The sequence below is a fragment of the Myodes glareolus genome, chromosome 6 (assembly GCF_982192425.1).
Source record: "Myodes glareolus chromosome 6, mMyoGla1.1, whole genome shotgun sequence".
In the NCBI taxonomy this organism is placed as follows: Eukaryota; Metazoa; Chordata; class Mammalia; order Rodentia; family Cricetidae; genus Myodes; species Myodes glareolus.
This window is the reverse complement of record NC_142031.1, coordinates 18927542-18952412: the sequence shown is the minus strand read 5'-3', so window position 1 is coordinate 18952412 and position 24871 is coordinate 18927542. Positions and strand designations below refer to the sequence as shown.

The window sequence follows — 24871 nt, the reverse complement described above, 5'->3', positions numbered from 1 at the left end:
CGAGTTCACAGAAAGGTTTTCAGAGTATCTCAGCAAAATTATTATTATTATTTTATTTATGTTTTTCATGAAAAGGGTTTCTCTGTGTAGTGGGCTGTCCTGGAACCCACTCTGTAGCCCAGGCTGGCCTCAAACTCAGAGATCCGCCTGCCTCTGCCTCCCAAGTGCTGGGATTAAAGGTGTGCGCCACCATGGCGCAGCTTGTGTTTCTCTTCTCGACGCTGCTTGTCAAGTTTCCTCAGTTCAGGCCCCATCATCCCAGCTATCCTGAAACTCACTATGTAGACCAGGCTGGCCTCGAGTCATAGAGATCCACAAATCACTGACTCCATGTGTTGGGATTAAAGGGGCGAGCCGCTATGCCTGGCTTCTTTAGCTTTCTGAAAGAGGAACTCACTTTGCAGCCCAGGCTAGCCTGAATTCAAGGCAATCCTCCTGCTGCAGCCTTCTGAGTACTGGGATTATAGGTGTGGAGCTATTATCTGAAGTTTGCTTTTTAAACTTTTAATTTATCTTTTAGTGTGTGTGTGTGTGTGTGTGTGTGTGTGTGTGTGTGTGTTTATACACTCCACATGCATACAGGATCCTCATGAATGAAAGAGGGCATTAGATACTCTGGAACTGGAGTTACAGACAGCTGTGAGAGCCATGTGGGTGCTAGGACTCCAACCCAGGTTGTCTGGGAAAGTAGCCAGTTGTCTTAGGCTGAACTTTTTTGTTTGTTTGTTTCTCAAGACAGGGTTTCTCAGTAGCTATGGAGCCAGTCCTGGAACTCACTCTGTAGACCAGGCTGGCCTCCAATTCACAGAGATCTACCTGCCTCTGACTCCCAAGAGCTGGGATTAAAGGCATGCGCTACCACCACCTGGTTAGGCTGAGCTTTTTAAACACAAAGTTGACAGATAATAGTCATAGCCATCATGGTCACTCAAGTTTGGAGGGACCTTATATGCTAATTACATTATTTTCACTTCTTACAATAACCAAGTCAGGTAGGGGTATTTACTCCTATCTACTAAAGATAGGAGATTCAGAAAAATGAAAAAAGTTCACCAAGATGCCAATGTCATTAGGAGCCAGAACCAGGTTTCTGTCCCAGATTGCCCAGATTCTGTGGCTTGTATCCTGCCACTTTGCGGGCTGGCTTTCCAGGTTGGCTCTTCTGTTTCCTCAAGCATATGGCCTGTGAATTGGGCTACATGTCCTCTCATGCCCACCCCTTTCTCAGTTCCAGAGGCATTCTCCTTCTTCCTTCCTTTTCTTTACTTTGCTCTCCTCGCTCTGGAACTGCAGGTGTGTTCCACCTGAGTGTTTGAGGTGGGGTGTGCAGATTAGTGCAGGTGTCGGAGGTGTGGGATCCCCTGGAGCGGTGTGAGACACTGGATGTGGGCTTTGGGAACTGAGCTCAGGTGTTCTGTGAAAGCACTGTGTCCTTAATTGCTGAGCCATCTCATCTACCTGAAATGACTTTCCAAAAGTCTTCTCTGTCTGACTCAGACAACGCTGAATTTAAATCAGAGGAGTCTTTCATCTCCACGCCCTCCCAGGACTCAGAACAACCTAAGGAAACCCTGGGTGCGTCACCCATCACAGCTGTCTCCCTGTCATGCTGAAGTATTAGTGTCGCAAATATTTCTGTATGTTCATGTTTTGGTACACATACATGCCTGGATGTGGGGTGAGGGCAGAGGTTGATATCATGTGTCTTCCTCAATTGCTTTCCACTTTTTTGTTTGTTTTTCAAGACAGGGTTTCTCTATAGCTTTGGAGCCTGTCATGGAACTCGCTCTGTAGAACAGGCTGACCTCGAACTCACAGAGATTCACCTGTCTCTGCCTCTCGAGTGCTGGGATTGAAAGGGTGCACCACCACCACCTTGCTTTTTTTTTTTTAAGTTTTTAATTTTATATATGAGTGTTTTGCCTGATGTGCATCTGTGTACCATATGCATGCAACGTCCTCAGAGGCCAGATGAGGGGTCAGATCCTCTGGAATGGGAGCTGCAGATGGTTGTTAGCCGCCATATAGATGCTGGAAACTGAACCCGGGTCCTCGAGTTGAGCCGCAGGTGCTTTTAACTGCTGAGCCAGCTCTCCATCCTCTCCACCCTTTTTGGTTTGTTTGTTTGAAGCAAGATCTTTCCTTGACCTGTAGCTCATCAGGTAGCTAGGCTGGCTGGCAAGTTAGCACTAGTGATTCTGTCTGCTTCCAAAGCTCTGGGATTACAGGTGCACACTGCTGTGTCCAGAGTTATCACTGGGTTCTGGGGATTCAACTAAGGTCCTCATGTTTACAGGGCAAGCACTTTACCAAGTCACAAGTGATTTTAGATGGGCTAAAACTAACACTGATTCACAGAGATTACTCTGGTTGTTTCTATCTCTGAGGAGGAAGGATCAGGCTCATGGCTCTTGGCCCCAGGCCCTGTGCTGTGCCACTGAAGAGCTAAGTGCCTCAGCTGCGCTTGTTTCTGCAGATGCACTCAACAGAGGATGGTGCAGTGGGGTTGGGTCAACCACCGCGGCTTTGTTCCTGGGAAAGGGTCAGGAGCAGACCACTAGTCGAGTTCTCAAACCGTTTCATAATTGCATTTTTTTTTTCCCTGTGTAGCTCTGGCTGCCCTGGAACTTGTTTTCTAGACTAGGTTGTCCCTGAACTCAGAGATCTGTCTGCCTATGCCTCCAGATGGCTGGGATCAAAGGTGTGTACCACCACCTGGCAGAAAATAGCTATTTGATTTTGTTTGGTTGGTTTGTATTCTTTCAAGACAGGGTTTCTCAGTGCAACAGCTCTGGCTGTCCTGGAACTCATTCTGTAGACAGACCAGGCTGGCCTTGAATTCAGAGATCCACCCAGTGCTAGGACTTAAGACATGCGCTACTACCACCCCTTTTTCTTTATACATATGCAGATATAAAATATGTACATATATATTTTTAATGTACATAACCATGTTTTAAAAATGTGTATAGGTGCTTTGTCTGCATGTATGTTTGTGTATCTTCTAGAGATGGTTGTGAGCCACCATGTGGGCGCTGGGAATTAAACCTCATTTTAGCTCATGTTGTATGTGCATGTGTGTTCACACAACAGGGTGTATTACCTGCCACAGCTGGGCCTAGAGTGGAGGTCAGGGGGCAATTAGCAGGGGCTGGTTCTTTTCTTCCACTAGGTGGGTACTGGGGATTGAACTCTAGGGGTCATACTGGGTTCCTACTGACATCTCAGTAGGCAGATTTAGGGCTAACTTTACAATGATGAGAACAGATAAATGCAAACAGATAAATGTTCAGCTGGGGTGAGTGATCTGGTTTTAGTGGGAACTGTTCTTTGAATTTTGACTTTTTCCCAAGCAGTGTGCAGTACAGAAGCCCCTCCTGGTGCTGGGATAGCAACAGCTATGTCCCATCAGTTTTCCCAGATGTGAGAGCAAATAACCAACCCGGTGGGCCTCTGTGGCTGATTCAGCAGTTACTGAAGAGTGCTTTCACAGAGCATTTCCAGCTTGCAGTCTGCAGACCTGGAGTAAACTGAACGCATTCACACTCTAATTCTTGAGATCAGCCCTTTAAGGAAGGTGTTGAATCTATTTTACCCAAGGCTGGGACTTAAAGAGGCTACTTGACTGACATAAAGCCTGTCTGTGTCCAAGCTTAGTTAAGTCAAAGGCAATACAGGAGGAGGAGGAGGAGGCAGTAACCAATGTTAGGGGCTTGTTTTGTGGAAATTGTTTTTCTCATTTCATTCATTCATTCGTTCATGGGAGAATGAGAACGCAGTCCCTTCATTTTCAAACAGGTTCCCATCCTTTGGCTCAAGCTTGTTGCAAACTCATATTTCTTAGTCTTCATAAGTGCCAGACTACAGATGTGCTACCAGGCTGTACATGTTTTCAGTTTTTAATTAGTTAATTTTTTTTATTTATTTATATTTATTATGGATACAATATTCTGTCTGTGTATATGCCTGCAGGCCAGAAGAGGGCACCAGATCCCATTACAGATGATTGTGAGCCACCATGTGGTTGCTGAAAATTAAATTCAGGACCTTTGGAAGAGCAGGCAATGCTCTTAACCTCTGAGCCATCTCTCCAGCCCTTTAATTTATTTTAACTTTATGTGCATTGGTGTGAAGGTGTCAGATCCCTGGAACTAGAGTTAAAAACGAGCTGCCATGTGGGTGCTGGGACTTGAACCTGGGTCCTCTGGGAAGAGCAGTTGGTGCTCTTAGTCACTGAACCATCTCTCCAGCTCCCATGTTTTCTTTCTGGTTTTTCAAGACAGAGTTTCTCTGTAGCTTTGGAGCCTGTCCTGGAACTAGCTGTTGTAGACCAGGTTGGTCTCGAACTCAGATTCACCTGCCTCTGCCTCCCGAGTGCTGGGATTAAAGGGTCATTTTTAAGACAGACTGTCACTATGCAGATTAGGCTGGCCTTGACCTCAATAGATCCACCTCTGCCCTGCGCTGGGGTTCCCCAGCTGGCTGTGTTTTAAAAGCCCTCCAGGAGTCAGTTCTCTCCTCCCACCGTAATATCAGACTCAGGTCCTCAGGTTTGGAAGCAAGCACCCTTCCTCAGCTATCTCACCCACCATTTTTTCAGTGAGTTGTAATTCACGGGCTGCTTGGGTAACTGCTTCTACAGACTTAGTTGTTCATAAGGCGGCCTTAATCTCTGGGTCTTTGGCCTCTTTGGAGATCTGAAGAGGCTAAAAGGGTCAACACTTAAAAAAAAAATATTGGGACTAGCAATGAATCAGTGGTCAAGGGTAGAGCACACGTTGATTTTACAGAGGGTATGAAGTCAGTTCCCTAGCACCCACAACGGGCAGCCTCACAACCTCCTGTAACTCCACCTCCAGTGGGATCTGCTGCTCTAAGGGCGACTGCACTCATTCACATAACCACTCATGCATGTAACTTAAATGCTGTGGGATAATCCTTCTGTGTGCTGTGAATATGGATTGCTCTCATTGAAGACACCAAAGGACAGGTAAAGCCATGAAGTCATGTGGTAAAATGGGTTAAATTGTATGAGCTAGCTAGTAACAAGCCTGAGCTACAGGTCAAACATTTTACAATTTATATTAAGATTCTGTGTGATTATTTGGGGCCAGGTGGTGGGGACAAAAGTAGATCTCAGTGAGTTTGAGACCAGTTTCTCAGCTAGTTCCAGGACAACTAAGGCTATACAAAGAAACCCTGTCTCAGACAACCAGAAAAAAAAATTCCAGTCATCATCAGATAGTGTGCTTGCCCTGGAAGAACAACCAGACCGTACTGGGCACTTTACCTCACATCCACAAATTCCCATATGTTCACCCTGATGTTAGCAATCACCACTCAGCAACACTGGAAGCAGAGCAGGTCACAGCTAGTGAGCTCCCTACAGGAAACAAGTCTAGGGTACCTGTAAGGGTCATGCTTGGTTTTCACTCACATGCCAGGAGCTGCAGATGTTTAAACTACAAGTCTATGCTTGCAGGACATTTCATGTAGCATTTGAGCAGAGTTAAGATAAGAAAAAAGCCCCTGCAAGAAACAAACACCACTGTATTCCTAGGAAGGGGTGGGGTGGCTCATGCTGTAACCACATCTGACAATGCAGAATCATTTCAAGTTCCAGGCCAGTCCGCACTATATAGTGTATATTGAAACTGTCTAAAATAGGAAAGCTGTACCTTTTTTGTTTTGTGGAGACAGGATTTCCCTGTGTAGCTTTGAAGCCTGTCCTGGAAGTCGCTCTGCAGACCAGGCTGGCCTCAAACTCACAGAGATCTGCCTCTCTGCCTCCCAACTGCTGGGATTAAAGGCTGCTGCGCCACCACTGCCCAGCTAGAAAGCAGTACTTTTGATGGCGGTTACCATGGTTTTCAAAGGTTTAAGTTATGCTAGCAAAACAATATTCAGGAAAACAGAGAGATTTGACTTCCTCCATGGTTAAGCTGTTGAATGCCTGTAGCTTCCCAGCTTCTTTCAGGCTTCTGATTTTATGTAGTACACAGTTATAAAGACTGATACAAACGTATCCTTCACACTTAAATCTTCAAGAACCAAATTCAGTCCTGCTGGTGCCTTAGGCACCTTGGGCTGATTCCCCTCTGACAACCACTCTATGGTTTCCATAACAAGTGCTCTCCAAGTAGCTCTGTACCCCCAGGCACCACAAGGTCTCCAGTGGCTGGCAGCCTAAAACTGTTTGTGGGTGGTTTTGGAGCCCTTAACTCTTTAGGACTCAGGCTCCTTTGGCACTTAGCTTTGGATCTTCACCTACTGGTTACCTGGAGACCCTCAGCACTAGGCTACAGTAAGTTAGGATGAGCCCATGGTTACAGGAAAAAGTCAAACGATCTATAGAGGTCAGAGACATAAAAACTCCCCTGCCTGTTTTCTTCCCACTGCATCACACACCCACCTAATGGCTGAGATCTCCAGGAACAGGCCTGCTGGCATTTCTCCCCAAAGTGGGTGGAGGCAATACTACACAGCCACTCCAAGGGAAAAGCACACGGCTCCTCATTCTCTCAATTATGCTTAAAAACAACCCCAAAATACTGTGTCATCAAAAATGCCAGAGAGTAGCAGCTGTGTGTAACCCCAAAGCTCAGGGGGAGCGACACCATCTGGTCTACACAGCATTATTTGTCTCAAAAAAAAAAAAAAAAAAAGCAGAAAAAGCCTAGGACAGCAGCTGTATTTTTAGTATCGCCACTGGGGAAGGAGACTGTATTGTCTCTTAGTACTGTATTCTATTCTAAAATTAATCTAAATACAGAGAACCATTTTTAGCAGTGTAAGCCAGTATTTCTATGTAGACATTTATCAGTCTTTTTGGAGATATTTGGATAGGGTCAGCAATGGTGGGTACAGGTGCTTGTACAGCAAGCCTGACTTGAATTGGAACCCACTTAAAGGCTGAGTAGACTCCAGCTGCCCTTCAGTACACTGCCAGATGTGGTATGGCGTGTTCCTCCCCTACCCCTGCCTCTAAGTCAACGATTCTCTAGACAGCTCTTGCCCCTTGGCCTTCCTCCTGGATGAACACCAATTGCAGAAACGTTTAACCTCTCTGGTTTTCCTGCTTCTGAAGCAGCCAGGGCCCAAAGGCAGGTTGACTGTACTTCCTGTGACTTCCTCCTAGCCTCAACTATCCCAAATTGTTCCTTGTTATAAGGACTCCATTTTTCAGCATCCATTACATACCCTGACCCCCTCCCAACTCTGCAATCTACAGGATATGTGGGATTATCCTTCATGGCAGTATGTTTGACATCAGAAATTTTGGAAACTCAGCAAGCAAATCAGTCCTAGAGCCGAGAAAGCACCTCAGCTGCAAAGCACTGGTCTAAGACCCTGCAGGATTATAACTCTCAGCAAAGGAGCCCCGCATTTCCGGGTCCGTTGCTGGGACAGATGCTCATTGCTTAACCCAAAGATGAACAGGGCAACTACCAAGTTTTTGTGATTAAGTGCGGGAGAAAATAACCACACAAGAAAGCCAAGAAACTTAGGTTTATGAGCCCCAACCTCCTCACCTCGTCCTGGCATCAGGATGTTGGCAGTCAGTCCATACTTCAGTACACACACAAACCACTCTGCAGGTCTGAAGGGAAACAGCTGTCAACTCCCAGGCGATCCTGTCTACCCACTTGCTGCCCAGCCATGGCTGCTATACACCGGTTAGCGACTGTCTCTATTAGTCCACTCCCCTGATGTTCCATGACCTCAATATGGTACTGCTAGTTAAGAGCCAGGACTAAAACTTTAACAAACACAGCTTCCACTGAGCCAGAATCCCAGTTCTATAATCTCAGTAAAGTCAACGCAAGGTTGGAGATAGCACAGCAGTTCTTTTCTGCCAAACTGGGATCAATTCCCAGCTCCCGTAAAACCAGCTCCATCCAGGAGGGGCCAATACCTGTTTTCTGCAGATATATAACTAAAAAATAACAAATGTAGCCAGGTGTGGTGGCACACACCTTTAATCCCAGCACTCAAAGGTAGTTTGAGGCCAGTCTGGGCTACAGTCAACTCCCCAACAAACAAAAACAAATGTAAACCCACCTCAACTGCACACAATATACGTCAGGACCCAACACAGGGCAACATACCCACATTGTTAGAACCGAGTTAATACACTGAATACAGGATCTAAAACTGAAAGCACACACAAACCTGAACATAGCCAGGCGCTGGTGGTGCACGCCTTTAATCCCAGCACTCGGGAGGCAGAGGCAGGCAGATCTCTGTGAGTTCGAGACCAGCCTGGGCTATAAGAGCTAGTTCCAAGACAGGCTCCAAAAAAATCTACAGAGAAACCTTGCCTCGAAAAACCAAAAAAAGCCTAACAGCCTTGTAGAAACAGCACAGTAAAAACTGTCACTTGACACGTGTGATGGTGCCTGCACTAGGGAGTCACAGTCAGACCCAACTTCAAATGTCTACCTAGTCTATATAGTGAGATCCAGGCCAGCCAACGGCTACAGAGTGACACCCCCTCATTCTGTTTACCAATCCCCCCTTTGATATAAACATCAAGAGAAAGACACTGAGCAAACTTAACTTCCTTGCCTCTGAAATGTTAAAGTCACTGTGTGCCACCTCTACAACACAGGCTCCCATGACAGCTCATCACCAAGCTAGTGGTTCCCAAGCGTTTAATAAGGGGTAGCTGTGGGGCTGTAGCTGTGGGGCTGTAGCTGTGGCTCACCCGGCAGAGTGCTTGCCCGGCACACAGCAAGTTCTGGCACTGTGAAAACTGGGTGTGGTGCACTTAAATCCCAGCACTGAGGAGGTGGAGGTCCTACTCTGTCACACTTCCAGTTCTGTGTGCTGGTCTCAGATACCACATGCCCTATTCTGGCCTCTACTGGCACCAAGAATAAACATGGTACAGACCTACATGTAGGCAACACCCATGTACTTAAAAAAAAAATTGAATTAAAAGAAATTTAAAGCCAGGCAGTGCTGGCACACATTACTCAGGTGGCAGCTTGGTCGATAAGGCGAGTTCTAGGATAGGTTCCAAGGCTACCCAGAGAAACCCTGTCTCAACTACCCCCCCCAAAGGGGGTGGGGATTTAAGAATAGGATATGGTGGTGTATAGTGTATGCCTTCTGTCCCAACACATAGGCAGGTGGAGGATCACTGAGTCTGAAGTCCACTTGGCTTGCCTAAGAAGTTCCAAGATAGCCAGGACTACAGAGACCCTATCTTGAAAAAAAAAATTGTAAGATACAAATGAAAATGGAGTTAAATGATGTTTTTTTCTTCTGTGTGTGCTTTCATGGTGCCAACAACCTCGTTTTTCTTTTCTGTATATATTATAGTGTTCTGTCTACACCCGTCAGAAAAGGGCACCAGATCTCATTATAAATGGTTGTGAACTACCATGTGGCTGCTGGGAATTGAATTCAGTCTGGACCTTTGGAAGAGCAGTCAGTGCCCTTAACCTCTAAGTCATCTCTCCAGCCCTGCTGTTTTTCTTACAGTGTCTCACTAGGATTTGTTGCTCCCCACTAGGCTAGGCTGGCCAGCCAAAGCCTGACATGTGCCTGGCTTTTGATGTGAATAAGGGGTATTGAACTTAGGCCCTCAGGCTCACACAGCAAGCCCTCCACCCACTGTCCCCATCCACTAGCAGCCAATCTGATCTGTATTTCAATGATCTGGGGAGGGAAAGAATAAAACACAATCTTACTCCGTTGGTTACAGATGTCTGTTTTGTTTGGTTTCCAGACAGGGTTTCCCTGAAGTTTTGGAGCCTGTCCTGGAACTAGCTCTTGTAGAGCAGGCTGGCCTTGAACTCACAGAGATCCGTCTGCCTCTGCCTCCCGAGTGCTGGGATTAAAGGCGTGTACCACCACCACCTAGTGGTTGATTACAGTTGTCTTTACACCAAAAGTTCCACGCACATTTTTTTTTTTGTACTTACGTGCCTAGCAGTGGTCTAAGGACTGCTGCTTCTGTGAGGGAGGAAACGAAGCTAATAAAGGGAGGACTAGGAATCAAATCAGACAATTTGCCCACAAGACTCTCCTCCGGACAGACACCCAACCTTCCCATTTTAATGATAACCTAATTATGAACAGCGAAGTCAAAATTTAGTTTCCAGCACCACACTAGAAGCTTGTAGTCCCCTCACCACACATCAAGTCACCAACGAGGGATGCTCACTGGGACATGAGGCGCTGCACCCACCTTTAATTACAACTAAATCCAAACCCTAACCCCGCCCACACCTCTCAAAACCCATTTAACCTGGGGTCACTGCACCACAGCCCACCCACAGGACACGCTCAGCTCTGAGCCGCCGGGAAACACTGGAGTCCAGGGTGCAGGCTGCCAACAGCAATTCTCATCGAGGCTAAGTGCTTGAGGTCCCAGGATTCGAATGTGGTCAGACTCCTTTCACAAACACAATAGTAAATGCATTTCTGAGAAAAATTTTATTGGCCTTTTGGATAAAATTTATTTGCCAGGAAGGATGATCCCATCATACTGAAAAAGAAGAGATTGCATTTTTCAGAACAGGAGGCAACAGCAAGAACGGCAGCACAGATTAACGTTCTGATTCCGGCTACCTACACTCAGACCTTTCAACCACCAACCCTGGGAATCACTTAACAAACTGCCCAATATTCTATCTTTAAAACAAGCGACCCACCAAATAGCATTGTAGTTCATAGCCCCAATCCCAGTAACAGTCACCAACACCACCAGTTCACTTGAGATAAATCAGCTTTACCTTCTGCTGGAACCAGCGCATGGCTTCCTCTTTGCTGATTCTGTGTTTGGCCCCAATGCAGCCTGTCCTGCGCTTCTTGTCTGCGATGCTGAAACCTGGCCTGCCCAGCACCTGTGCCAGGAACAACCAACAGTCACTTAGCCAGCTTAGGGTCAACTGAAGATGGACAAGACGCACATACTGGAGACCCATCTTCAAGGTGTCTATAAAAACTTACTGGATTCGGACACTCCTGAGTTGGCAGAACCACAGTTAGCTTCGGACAACATATTACACTACAAACATATGCTCGGCTGGCCGGAACCTTCACCACCCGTTGCCAAGTGTCAAGGATCCACAACTGCTTCCCTACCTTGTAAACTCCAGTCTCTAGGAGGCTATGATTACCCTGCCCTCCACAGGCACCAGGCACACACACAGTGCAGATGTATATACAGGTAGAAATATCCATACACATAAAAATAAATTTGATGTTTGTATGGGTCAGGACAAACCCAGCTGTGTGTCAGTAGATCCCAGAATCTTAACACACAGGAGATTTAGATGGAGCTCAAGACCTGCTTGGGCTACAAACCAAGGACTTTGCCTTAAAACAAAACCTGGAACATGTACAATGAGGAAACATTTAAGCTCTACAAAGCAGTAGAAAAACACATATTCACCCCCTTTGCTCAGAACACTCCCCAAAGCTCTGCTGCCCTAACCTGGGAGGTCTCACCTTCACGGTTGTCTAGGTGCCTGAGTTTTAGGTGCTAGGGTTTCTCACTTTCACTTCTGCCTCTTTACTCGTATGAAAGAAAAACCGTGGCAGAAAAGCCATCTCCACATGAAAAATCCCCATCTGAGCCCACACCTATTTCTATGTCTTCTGCATGGAATTCATATAGGAGAGGGAAAGATCGGAGGAGACAGGGCCACCACAGCTCAGCCAAACCCAAGTACAACACAGTCCCACGGCCCAGAAAAGCTCACAATGCAGGGGCCAGGCTGTGCTGTGTGGTAGTGAACGTCTACATTTGCCACAAACAAGGCCCTTCCTCCCAAGAGGGACACACGAGCAGACAAGACACAAGACATAGCACTATCCCAATAGCAAGAGAGAGAAGCAGTCACCCCACGCCAGGCAGCTGGGGAAAGGGTGAGGAGCCATACCACATAGAAGTCCAAGCCGTAGATCCCAATGCTTGGGTCATATTTGATGCCCAGGTCAATGTGTTCTTGAATCCCAAAGCCGAAGTTCCCAGTATCTGAGAAGTTATTTTTCCGTAACTCATACTCTCGCACCTGAGGAGAAAACGCAGCAATCGTGCTATTCACCATGTTCAAGGGCCACACCAATACATGCTGCAATCAACACCCAGTAAGGCCAGAGCCAAACCAAGTCTTGCAGCCTGGCCAGAAGCCCAGGCCACTCCCTCCCCTAAACAAAACCCACCTCCCACCTACAGACTTTAACAAATGATCCCAACTTCCAGAGGGCAGAGAAAAACCCAAGCAAAGAACAGGAACCCAAAGAACACATGGGCATCTTTTAAAACACCAAAGTGCAGCCCAGCACTGCTGCGCATGAGCCTATCTTTGCTTTGTCTACACACGGAACAGTCTTACCTTCAGGCCTTTCTCCAGAATTTCTTCTGCCTTGGCTCCACGGACAGTACAGTGAACAGCAATCTTTTCATTTCTCCTGATGCCAAAGGACCTGACGGTGTACCTAGCTGCAGGCAGAGGCAAAGAGACAGGTAATGTCACACCCTCTGTACACACTGCTACCCAAACGTAGCTCCATGACCCGGGCATCTACTCACATTCTAAGTGGTGCTCTAATGTGTTAGTTAACTTCATCTATAACCCAGGGAACAGACCTTTCAGCTCTAACCTACTCAGCCATACTTCATGACTAAGAACTTAAAATAAATAACATTAAAGTCTCCAAAGCAAGCCAGAGAGAACTATTATGCTCACTGAGAATGTCTAATGCAGTTCAGCCCAGCAAACCTGGCAGCAATCCTCCTGCTTCAGCCTGAGTGACAGGATTACTGGTGTAGGCTGCCACACCCAGCTGACCATCACACGCCCAGAAAACATGGCACCAATGTGCAGGAACCTGGGTTCAATCCCCCAGGACAGAGCAGAGGGGACAACCGGGTGGCAGTTGCTAAAAAGCTGTGTTTTCTAATAGCTCACAGCACCTGGTCACCACTGTACAGACGTTCTGAGGTCAGCTTGCTCAAGCTCACTGTCTGCACTAGGTAACGGTACCTAACCCTAACATGACGGTTCACCAAAGTCCCACACGCAACAGAACCTGCTCCTCACATGCCACAAACAGGGACTCACAGCTGAGGTAGAGCCAGAAGTGAGCAGCACAGCCAGCCGAATACCACACCCCTACTCAAAGCTTGAGCTGGTGTTCCGGTTAGACCAATCAAGGGTAGCCCTCTCCGGCCAGCCCGCCACCACTCACCTTTGGAAAAGACAGGTGTCTGGCCTGTGAGCTGCTCCAACACCTTGGCTGCCCGGGTCAGTCTGTCCCCGCTCTCCCCAACACAGATATTGAGGCAGAGCTTGCGGATACGAAGTTCCCGCATGGGGTTCTCCTTTTCACCTTGATCTTGCTGCGAGAGACAAAGTGACACAGCCGTCAGCATCCTCACGGCCGCCCGAGCCGAAGCCAGTGTCCTCGCCATGGGCACATCTTATTTATTCCCATCGCCCCAAGTCCTACGAACGCCCTCAGAGAAGTCCCAGCCGATCTGCTTGGGGGGAGGGGGGTCAATTCGGAAGTGTGTCTCTTCCTCCATGCGCGGGGCGCACGGATACAGAGAGCAAGCCTGAACCTTACGGAGATCCGCGTGTAGGGTGACGGAGACTACGGCTTATCAAAGGCCAATCAGACAAGAGACGAATACAAGAGAACCCTAAAAAGCCGACGGGACGCACGAGCCTAGGCGACATCCCCTCCCCCTTCCCTCGGCCCCGAGTGCAGGAACCCGCAGAAGCTCCCCAGCACCAAGCGGCTTCCAGGGCCCAGGACTGAGAACCGACACGGGGCTCGGTAGACTCCGCTCGCGCTCACTGCTACCCCAGACCTTCGGGGCCCGCGGGGCCGCGGACCTGGATCCCTTCTTAGAACGGGAGGCGACGTGACGGGCGAGCCCTGCACCCGCGGCCCGCACAGCCCTGCCGGTCTCAGTGCCATCAGCATCGCGGGCTCCGACCTCCTCCGCGCACCGGCAAGAGCGCCCTGATGGGCCCCGCCGGCTTCGGATGGCGGCGGATGAAAGCGAGGCAAAGCAAGCTCTCGCATACTCACCGACATGTTGGAGGACAGGAAGAGAGAGCAGGACTTCCGGCCCCCTGGCCTTATGGGTTAGGAGGCGGGCTTTTTAGCTGGGCTAGCAAACGAGATGGGAGTGAGGAAGAGAGGCACGGCTGTCACGGCGCAGCGCCTTCTAGTGGACAGTCCTGGGAACTGCAGTCATCTCCGGAGCAAAACCAGGTCTTGGATGATCTAACTAACGCTTTTGAAAACCAGGTAGACTTGTTCGTCCTAGAGTCCGTGACTTCGTGAACCATCTCAGGACTTGGTGGTTCTTGAGTGATGACACCGCCCAAGGTTCATTAAACCAACTGTGCTGGGCTAGAGAAGGTCCTTCTTGCAGAGGACCTTGATTTGGTTCCCAGCATGCACAGAGCATCTCAAAACCGGCTGTACCTCCAGTTCCAGGACAGACCCCTTTCTGGCATCTACAGGTCCCAGTCATGCAAGCGGTGCACATACATGTAGGCAGGCAAAACACCCATATAAATAAAATAAGCAAAAATTTAAAAATAAATAAATTGACAGATTATAGTCAATTTATTCATTTATTTGTATGGAACATTTTATTTCTCTATGAAACACTCAGAGGTTAGGTCGTGGGAAACGACTTTAATCTGAGAACTGTACATTTCCTTCCCACATAATCTGCTTGGAAATGGAAAATGACACTGTAATCCATTTCACTACAAGTAAAATATTACAAAATATAAATACAGGAAAATATTAAAAATAACTCAAACACAAAAATCAAGATGAAATAAACTTTTTACCCCCAGAAATCTCTACTCCAGTGCCCGTAGGGGAGAGTCACAGAGTCAACAAATAACTAAGACCTCTCTGATGTCATTCCTTTGGAGAGAGGAAGAAAGGGGCTGAAATGGTGGCGTCCTAGGGAACGTGTTTCAGTTGCAGAGCTTCCCGTCCTGGTCTATTGTAGAGGAACGCCCTGTGCAGGGAGGGAACCCCAGCAAGGCCAGCGACAGGAGGCCCCGGACTGAAGTTGGAAACCCCGACGGTGGACACTGCTCTTCACTGTGTCTACCAAGAGCCTCTTGTTCCACAGACCAGTGCTCTCCGCAGCAGCCTGTCCCGGCACAAGAAGCTGTCACAAGCAGCCCTTCATCTCCTTCCTGAACGCTTCAAAAACATCGTCCTTAGCTTGTACTGAGACGGGAACAGAAAGACCAGATCTGGGGGCTGCTTTGGCAACGGGCACAGTGCAGTCACCCTCTGATTTCCTTTGGGGGACAGCAGTTGCCCCCTTATTCTCCCGGCGCACTCTCAGTGCAGTGGGCACAAACCGTGTGACCTCTGCCTTGGGATTGGCGATGTGGGGCTTGGCACTGATGGTCGCTGTGGCTTTCTTCTCGATAGTGGCTGCACTTGCATTGTCCGCCTTCAGTCGGATCGCTGAATGAGGCTGGGTGGGGCACTCTATACCCCCGGGTTGGGCAAGGGAGCTGGCGGGAAAAGCCCAGTGTGGAGAGGAGGCACCCAGGGTGGGCACATCAGGCCGGGAGGAGGAGAAGGGATACCTGGAGGTGCAGGAGGTCCTCCTGCTTTGGTGAGGGTCCTCGAGGAGGGGAGCCAGGGGAAGACCTGGAGATGGACCTGGGGGAGGGCCAAGAGGTCGGCCTGGTGGTGGCCCTGGAGCTAAAAGTCGCGGTAAAGGCCCTTGGATTCCAGATATTCCAGGTGGTTTAGGGAATGGAGGAGCCCCTGGAGGTGGCCCAGGAGGCCCTAAGGGTGGGGCAGGCGTTTGTCCAAGAGGTGGTAGTCCTGGCATGGGAGGTGCTTGTATCTGCAAAGGAGGGACAGTGTGTGGGGGAGTCTGCTGGGAAGGAGCAGCAGATGTGGGAATCCTCTTTATGCAACTTCTGCTGTTCCCACTTCAGAATCCTCTGAGTCGTCATCATCCTCGGAAAATTCCTCCACTTCCGGTCCTTCCTCAGGGGTTTCCTGACCTACCATCCGAAGCATCATGGCTTAAAGAGGAGTCAGCTCCTTCATGTTCTTCCCTGATTTTCCAGGCACACTGGAACACTCAGACCTGACTTCTGCTCCTCAGGGTTGCGTCGCTTGCTGTCATCACGGTGCCCAGACGCATCCCCCTCAGTCTCGGCATCAGATCTGTGGTATCACTGTCATCTGTACTGTCGTCATGCTTATCCTTGTCCATGTCCTCAGGATCGCCGAGGTCTTCACTGGTACTGGACACGGCATCGTCATGCCCTCGCTGAGCAAGTTCTGGACTATACAACACGTCTTCATCTCATCTACGAGGGCGAAGATCTAGAGCAAAACCTACTTTATGGCCATACATCTGCAGAACTTGAGGAGGAGGTGGGCCAGGTGGAGGGTCCGGTGTTTTTCTGCCAGAGGGAAAGCGTGGGACACCATGTCCGAGAAGCAGAAGGATAGAAACTGTCCGAGATGGAGATGCCAAGGTTTTCTTTTCTTTTTCTTTTTATATATATCTATATTTTTGTATTGGGGGGAGGGAATAGAAAAGAAAGCAGCCCCTATACTGGGCCCTGTTCAGTGGAAGCTTCTTGTTCCATAGGATTAAGGAAGACTTTGAGGAAATAAAAATTGTTTGGAAAAATCCAGGTGTAGTTGCTTTGTATGCTGTGATGGGTAGGAGGGATGCAGTGAAGTGTGAAGGCCCCTCACACCCTCCATCTTGCCTCAGACTATGTCCTGAAACCCTGGGGCGGAGAAAGCGCTATTTTCATTCCTGCTTCTTGGGATTGTTGACTGCCACGTAGTGATAGAGAACCACAAGCAAGAAAAGCGACACGCGCAGCATGTTGGCGAAGATGGCGAGCTGCTCCGTGATCATCCTGACCAGCTCCACTCGGCTCCGATGCTACCGCTAGCTGTACAGCTCGAGGTAGGAGACCTGAGCCGGAACTTCAATGCCAAGGTTTTCTTAAGGATGGAGGGTGGCTGGGCACCAGGAAGTGGAATGTGCTGATCAAGATGTTGAAAGGAGCATGTGGCATGTCTGGCAAAGGGATGTTCCCTACTTCCTCATGCTGAGCATTTCTTTTCTTTTCTTTTTTCCTTTCTTTCTCTCTTTTTCTCTTTCTTTCTTTCTTTCTTCTTCCTCTTCCTCTTCCTCTTCTTCTTTTTCTGAGGCAGGGTTTCTCTGTAGCTTTGGAGCCTGTCCTGGAACTAGCTCTTGTAGACCAGGCTAGCCTCGAACTCACAGAGATCTATCTGCTGAGCATTCTTAACAGCATCAAAATATCGGTTCAGTTGAGCCTCTTCTGTGCATATTCTACTTCTAGCTTTCTCAATTCTTTGTAAATATCTGGATTTTCTTTTTCATAAATAAGTCGTAGAATTTGTTCAAAGGTTTCCCGCCGCTTTTAATGCTTGTCTTTTGGTGCTTTCTCATTTAACTGTGGCTGCTGCCTTGGGTTAAACTCCATTCTGTACAGTGTCCCCATGTCCCAGATGACCTGTTCAGGATCTTTCATCTCCAAAACTGCAGCTCTGAACATCATGTTTGGGTTTTGTTCTTTTTCAGTTCTCCTTTCCAGGTTTCCTTTCGAGCGTGGTCTGTAGGGCTAAACTTCCCACTCTTGGTGGAGGATGTTGATCTTCGTCCCGTGTTGATAATTGATATGATTTAAAAAAACAAAAACAAACAAACAAACAAAAGAACCCCAACTGTGGGGCTCCCGGATTGGCCAGGCCGGGTAGCAGGCAGTCCCAGCGTACTTCCTGCAATAGGGCCTTCACCTCTGCTTCTCCTATAGTCAATTTATAATGCAACAATGTTAACATAGACATTATACAAATCACAGTTATTAAGGGTTTAAGAGCCCTGAGCTGGCTGGTGGTGATGACACATGCCTTTAATCGCTGTACTTGGGAGGCAGAGGCAGGTGGATCTCTGTGAGTTTGAGGCCAGTCTGGTCTACAGAGCAAGATCCAGTATAGCAACCATATGGAGGTTCACAACTACCTGTATCTCCAGTTCCAGTGGACCTGATGCCCTCTTCTTCCTTCTAAGGACATCAGGTATGCACATGTGCAAGGACATAGGCGCAGGAAGAGCACTCACATACATAAACTAATAAGTAATAAGTAAAATTTAAAAATAGAGTCCTGAGCTGTGAACGCAGGCAGGCATGTGGGGGTTTGTTTCAACCAGCTAGTTGCTAATTAAATGTTTTCAGCCTCAGTTTTCCCCTTGTATAAAATAGGTTCCTCTGTGTCAAAGGTTACTGTGAAAATTTGGTGAATTGTGTAAGTCATTACTTTCATGGCAAGCTACTATCTCCAAGCCACTCCCACCCTCCAAAACAAGTATTAGACTTGCTGGCTAAAACAGAGAGGGCATGGAGAGAAGGAGAAAGAGGGGGAGGTGGCCTGCAGATACATCTGAGACAAGAGCATCAGTTGCAGACCATGGGGCCACATCCCAGGGTCGCATGGACTTCTCAGCAGCTGAACGGAAGGATCTACATGCCAGGCAGAAGCTGGCCTTGGATCAGTCAGCTCCTCTAACAGGAATGCAGAGACAAAGAAGAACACATACGACTTGAAAAAGAGCCAGATGTCTCCCTTCTGCTGCCACAATCCCCCTTTCTAACCTACACAGCAGGGACGGAAGACCCCAGCCTTTCCATGTTCTACACAGGCAGTGGAGAGGGCTCTTCTGGGAAGCTGCAGGATGGCCGAGAGCCAAGAGGAAAGGCTTGCCTCTGAGTCTCTGCCATTGAGTGCGGATGGCCAGATCAGAAGACCCCATGAATGGTACAGCAAGGGGGACGCTTCTTCAAGACTTGGAGTGGGGTTGTCAAGGCAGGTAAAGTTCTCACCAGGCAAGCTCGGTGACCTGAGTTCAATCCCCAGAACCCGTGTAAAAGTGGAAGGAGAGAACCAACCTCACATGAAACTTATACATAATAGCTCATTGTAATCAATTAATCATTGTTAAAGGATTTCCTACATGAGCCCTGTATTGATATCATCTCCACTCCCGCCTCTTCTCCACAACTCATCCCACATCCCTATTTCCTTTCAAACTTGTGAGTTCTTCTTCAACTGCTATTGGTGTGTGTGTGTGTGTGTGTGTGTGTGTGTGTGTGTGTGTGTGAAAAACACACTGAGTCCATCTAGTGTTGCTCATATGTCCATGTGTGTAGGGTTGACCACTTGGGACTGGATAATTACCAATGAGAATGTACTAGAGAAAACCAAGTCTCCCGGCAAGTCTGAAGACCTCAGTTGGAGCCCCAGAACTCACATGGTGGGAGGAGAGAACCAACCCCTGCAGCTATTTTCTGGCTTCTACAAGCATTCTATTGCACCTACATGTGCCACGGCAACCAAAATAAATAGATAATTCAAACCAAAAAATATGTAGTTGGAGGTGCAGCTCAGTTGGTAGAACACTTGCCTATCACATACAAAGCCCTGGGTTCCACCCTATTTTACGTTCGTCCTACTGCTGAGATCAAACATGGTGACCGAAAGCAACTTCGGGTAGGAAAGGGTTTATTTCATTTAATGTCTTACAGGATGCCATCCAGGGACTCAAGGCAAGAGTCTGAAACAGAAGCCATGGAGGAATGCAGCTTGCTGGTTCTATCTCAGGATCATGCTTAGCTAGCTTTATTATGTAGCCCAGGACCACCTGTCTAGGGAATGGACCCACCCACAGGGGGATGAACCCTCCTGCATCCCTTAACAATGAAGACAACCCTCCCACATGCCCACAGACCAGCTGGATTTAGGCAATTTCCTCAATTGAGGCTTCTCCCCCTAAGGTGACTTGTAGGCTGTTTCAAGTTGACAATTAAGGCAAACCAGGCACATGCCCAAAACTAGAAGACTGGATGTGATGTCCTGTGTCTATAATCCCAGGGCTTGGGAGGAAGAGGCAGAAGGGTCAGAAGTCCAAGCCTCAGATTGTGAGACACAATCTCAAATAAACAAACAAACAAACAAATAAATAAAAGTAACTCAGACTTGTAAGAAAAAGAGTATGTCCTCTTCTCCCGTGGAGGGAACAGCTGAGTGTCAGAAGTAGATTGCCCACGGCCCAGTGACTGGCTGAGGATCAGTCAGATGACAGCCCCAGCCTTCCCCCAGCTCTCTGTGAGGGTGGGGCGGAGACCGGCTCTTCTAGTGGTCTTTGCAACGCACTTGTTTCTCTGCGACTTCACAGATCCACACCAGCCTAGGGGGTCAGCATCATCTCCATCTTAAAGATGGATAAATCCGGTCTTCAAGGACTGAGCAACTGCCTTGTAGTTGGGCCGAAACCCGAACATCAAGTACAATGACCACAAGCTAACACGTTGTGTGCTTTTAGCCTCCAGATCTTAATAGATACCTAATAATTGTTCAGGACGCTAGGACAGTCTCTCACTGGTTTTTTTGGTTGTTTGATTGGTTTTTTTTTTTTTATTTAATACTGGGTTTCACGCATCCCAGGCTTACCTTGAACTTCCTATTTAACAAAGGTGGATGACCTTGAACTTCTGACCCTCCTGCCTCTACCTCCTGAGTAATGGAGCTGCAGGAATACTCCAGCTTGCGTGATTCATGCCATGTGGTAGCTCAAGCCCCAGGCCTGTTCACGCAGCTGAGTGCTCTACCAATGGAGATACATCCCTCTCCAAAGACCCACTTAGTAGCTGGGAGGTACCCACCTTTAATCCCAGCAATCAGGAGGCAGACATAAGGGGGAGCTCTGTGAGTTCAAGGTCAGTCTTGCAGGGGTGGGGCAGGTCCCTGTAAGCAGGGAAACATCTGGGACGTAAGATCAAAACTCAGTTCAGTTTCATTTAGTAACCACCACTGGTCTAAGCTTCAAAAGTCCAACACTTTTAGTTGGTTTATTTTAGTCATATTTAAGCACAACACAATTTGGGGGAAAAGTTTTTTGATAGCAATTAACTCAGTCCCACGTGCACAACAAATTTAAGACATGTTTACATTAAAATTCTTAAGTACATTCTGGCGTCTCTCATAAAGATGGATACTACTGACTAAGAGACAACGCCCAAGATTCAGGGTCCAGGGAGAATGACTGAGGTAAATAAAAGGCTGTAGTGATATTTTATTTGTATTTTAATAAATAAAGCTTGCCTAAAGATCAGAACATAAAACAAGTCACACTAGTCAACCATACAGGCCAGGCAGTGGTGGCACACACATTTAATCCCAACAATCACACTAGTTAGCCATAGAGGCCGGGTGGTGGTGGTGCACGCCTGCGTTTAATCCAAGCACTAGAGGAATATAAGGCGGGATGAGACAGAAACTCTTTCAATCTGAAGATTTCATAGAGGTAAGAGCTCTCTAGTGGTTAGCTGCTTTGGTCTTCTGATGTTCAGACTGAACCCCAATATCTGTCTCTGGGGTTTTATTAATCATGCTACAAAAGACCTGTGGGTGTCAGGATTGGCCTGACCCTAAGATAACATAGATGTCACTTAGGCTGTTGTAAAACACAGGTGACATCACTCATAAGGATGGGCTTTATGACAATGCTCGTCTGGGATAAGTAAAAATGAATTCTGGAAGATACAGACAGAGTCTGGCTCAACAAAGAGCAAAGGATCACCAAGCTGTAAACGACATTTATTCCTAGCATTCTGGGAGGAAGACAGGTAAACATCTCTTTTCTTCAAAGGATGCCTGTGTATTTTAACTCTCTTGGTTTCTCCAGTGCTTATCTGTGTGCACAAGGACTCTTTGCCCTCTGTAAGCATGGTCTAAGTTCCAGGACAATCAGAGCTACATAGAAAGACCCTGTCATCTCAGAAAAACAAAACAAAACCCTGAATGACAATCTGATGTGGGATTCCCCCCTGTATGCTGTGAATATGTTTTATTACCATTGGATAATAAAGAAGCTGTTTGGGGCCTATGGCTGTGCAGGAAAGAGCAAGGCAGGAATTCCAAACAGAGATAGAGGAGAAAAGAAGGCAGAGTCAAAGAGACACCATGTAGCTGCTGAAGGAGACAGATGCCCTGAAACCTTACCAGTAAACCATGAGCCTCATGGTAAAATACAAAATAATAATAGGATTAATTTAAGATATAAGAGCTAGCTAAGAATATACTAGAGTCATTGGCCAACCAGTGTTGGACTTGATATAGTTTCTGAGTAATTATTTCGGGTCTGGGCGGCTGGGGAACGAGCAAGCAGTCTCTGCCTACAATAATATTCAAGCTATGGGGCAACAGGCAACAAAGCTTCAAGTTCCTCTTGCAATGTCATCTTAGAACTTCCCTCCAGTGCCTGCTATAAAGTAACTCCCATCACCCTTTGCTAAAGTCTATGGGAGACTATTGGTTTAGATTGATCTCCTTCTGCATTGTACCAAATGGATCAAATCAAATTCTACAATGAACATTTCATGTATTTAAGCAGAGTGGAAAAGCCCGGTGTAGTGGCTCATGCCTTTAATCCTAACACTCAGGAGAAAGAGGCAGGTGGATCTCTGTGAGTTCAAGGACAGCATGATCTACACGGTGAGTTCTGGGAAAGTCAGAGCTACAGAGTGAGACCCTGTCTCAAAAATAAACAAAAAAGGTAGATTGGAACCTGGGTTGGTGGCTTATGTTTGCAAATTCAACTCCCTAAAAGGCTGAAGTAGGAGCATCATACATTCAAGGCAAGCCTAGTTAACCTAACAAGACTGTCTCAAAATAAATATAAAAAGGGAAGGCTGGAGAGATGACTCCGTGGTTAAGAGTACTTACTACTCTTTTAGAGGACAGGGGTTCGATTCCCAGCACTCACATGACAGCTCACAACTGTCTCTGGGGGATCCAACGTCTTGGGCATACAAGTAGTACACAGACATACCTGCAGGCAAAACACGCAAACAACATATAAAATAAAATAGAAAAAATTTAAGTCAGGCAGTGGTGGTACATGTTTTTAATTACAGCACTTGGGAGGCAGAGACAGGTGGATCTCTGTGAGTTCAAGGGCAGCCTGGTTTACAGAGCGAGTTCCAGGATAAGCTTCAAAGTTACAGAGAAACCCTGTCTCAAAAAACAAAACAAAACAAAAAATTAATCCACACATATGTGGTTTGGGAATATAGCTCAGTGGTAGCGAACTTGCCTAGCATGTGCAAGGCCTCTGTTGAATCCCCAGTAAACACAAAACCAAACACTAGGTTAGTCCTGTTTCTACTTGTTTGAGACAGGGTCTTACACTGTAGCTCAAACTGGTCTTAAACTTAATTAAGCCAAGCCTCCTGATTCAACCTTCCAGAGAGCTGGAATCACAGACCTGAGTCACCAGGTTCAACTCTGAATCTGCCATCTCTAGGTTACATCCCTTATAAAATTAAAACAGGGCTGACTTTTTCATTACGACAGATAAATCTAAGTCAGTGGTTCTCAACCTTCGTAATGCTGCCACCCTTCAATATTCCTCATGCTGTGGTGACCCCCAACCATAAAATTATCTCATTGCTACTTCATAAGTACAATTTTGCTACTGTTATGAATCATAATATAAACGTCTGATATGCGGAATATCTGATATGCGATCCCTGTGAAAGGGTCAATCAACTCCCATAGGGTCATTTTGGAAAAGGCAATCTCTATTGAGAAAAGGCCCCACCAGGTTGGTCTGTGGGCAAGTTTTGTGAACATTTTCTTGGTTGATGTAGGAGGGGCCACCCCTGGGTAAGTGGTCCTAGGTTCTATAAGAAAGGCTGAGGGGCTGGAGAGGTGGCTCAGCAGTTAAGAGCCCTGGATGCTCTTCCAGAAGACCTGGGTTCAATTCCCAGCTCATCACTGCCTCTAACTCCCGTTCCAAGGATCCGACACCTTCACATAGACATAAAAGCAGAAAAACAGTGATGTACATAAAATACAAGTAAATAATTTTGAACTCACAGAGATCCTGCCTCTGCCTCCCGAGTGCTGGGATTAAAGGCATGTGCCACCACTGCCCGTGTAAGACTTTAAGACAATTCTGAAGCCATTTCTGACAATTCCAAACCCTCTCAGCCTCTGTGCCTCCCCTCCTCCCCTGGGAACCAAGGACCTAACAGCTACACATGCACGTACTCAGTTCCTGAACAATTACCCATACACGTATGTTTTGACTCAGTCCCCTGGGAAATGGGGTCAAAATGACCTCTTACCTCATCTGATCTGACAATAGCTCTCCAGCCAATTATTGGTATTAGCCCTTTTAGAATAAGCCAATCATAATGGTCAAGGAACAACCCCTCTTGTTTCTATGGGGCCTTCTCCTTTAAAAGTAGACTGTACCAGCTAGTCGGGGCCTCTCGGCTTCCCGAATGCTGAGGGACCCTGTCATGACAGAATTAATAAAATCCTCATGCTTTTGCATCGGCTGTGGTATATGAGGTGGTCTCTGGGGGCAACTCCTTCTCGGTTTGGACACTAGAGTCCAACACCCGGCCCAAGTAAATATTTTTTTAATTAATTAATTAATTAATTTATTTATTATGTATACAATATTCTGTCTGTGTGTATGCCTGCAGGCCAGAAGAGGGCACCAGACCTCATTACAGATGGTTGTGAGCCACCATGTGGTTGCTGGGAATTGAACTCAGGACCTCTGGAAGAGCAGGCAATGCTCTTAACCACTGAACCATCTCTCCAGCCCCGTAAATAAAATTTTTTTTTTTTTTTGATTTTTGAGACAGGGTTTCTCTGTAGTTTTTGGTGCCTGTCCTGGAACTAGCTCTTGTAGACCAGGCTGGCCTCGAACTCACAGAGATCCACCTGCCTCTGCCTCCCGAGTGCTGGGATTAAAGGCGTGCGCCACCACCGCCCG

The 24871-nt window shown here is 47.3% G+C and overlaps 2 protein-coding genes and 1 pseudogene across 2 annotated transcripts; all 3 read right to left on the bottom strand.

Annotated features, from left to right (window-relative positions):
• Positions 1 to 10431: 10431 nt before the first annotated feature.
• Rpl11 (ribosomal protein L11) lies at positions 10432 to 14165 on the bottom strand. The gene is made up of 6 exons (XM_048443237.3): positions 14059 to 14165; positions 13210 to 13360; positions 12354 to 12460; positions 11898 to 12029; positions 10746 to 10856; positions 10432 to 10498 (listed from the first exon to the last, which is right to left on the bottom strand). The coding sequence occupies exons 1-6, from the start codon at positions 14062 to 14064 to the stop codon at positions 10469 to 10471; spliced, it is 537 nt and encodes a 178-aa protein (XP_048299194.1). The 5' UTR covers positions 14065 to 14165; the 3' UTR covers positions 10432 to 10468.
• Positions 14166 to 14792: 627 nt separating this feature from the next.
• Positions 14793 to 17695, bottom strand: LOC125406251 (WW domain-binding protein 11-like; annotated as a pseudogene).
• LOC125406252 (dolichyl-diphosphooligosaccharide--protein glycosyltransferase subunit 4-like) lies at positions 16527 to 16940 on the bottom strand. The gene has a single exon (XM_048443121.3). The coding sequence runs from the start codon at positions 16907 to 16909 to the stop codon at positions 16799 to 16801; it is 111 nt and encodes a 36-aa protein (XP_048299078.2). The 5' UTR covers positions 16910 to 16940; the 3' UTR covers positions 16527 to 16798.
• Positions 17696 to 24871: the final 7176 nt, after the last annotated feature.

Bases quoted from the DNA above. Each gene is read 5' to 3' on its own strand.
- Rpl11 (XM_048443237.3), bottom strand. The intron at 12,461-13,209 runs GTGAGTGGTGGC...CTCTGCCTGCAG, and splicing joins GACACCTGTCTTTTCCAAAG to CTAGGTACACCGTCAGGTCC. The intron at 10,499-10,745 runs GTAAAGCTGATT...CTTCTTTTTCAG, and splicing joins TGCGCTGGTTCCAGCAGAAG to TATGATGGGATCATCCTTCC.
- LOC125406252 (XM_048443121.3), bottom strand. From the start codon at position 16,909: ATGATCACGGAGCAGCTCGCCATCTTCGCCAACATGCTGCGCGTGTCG.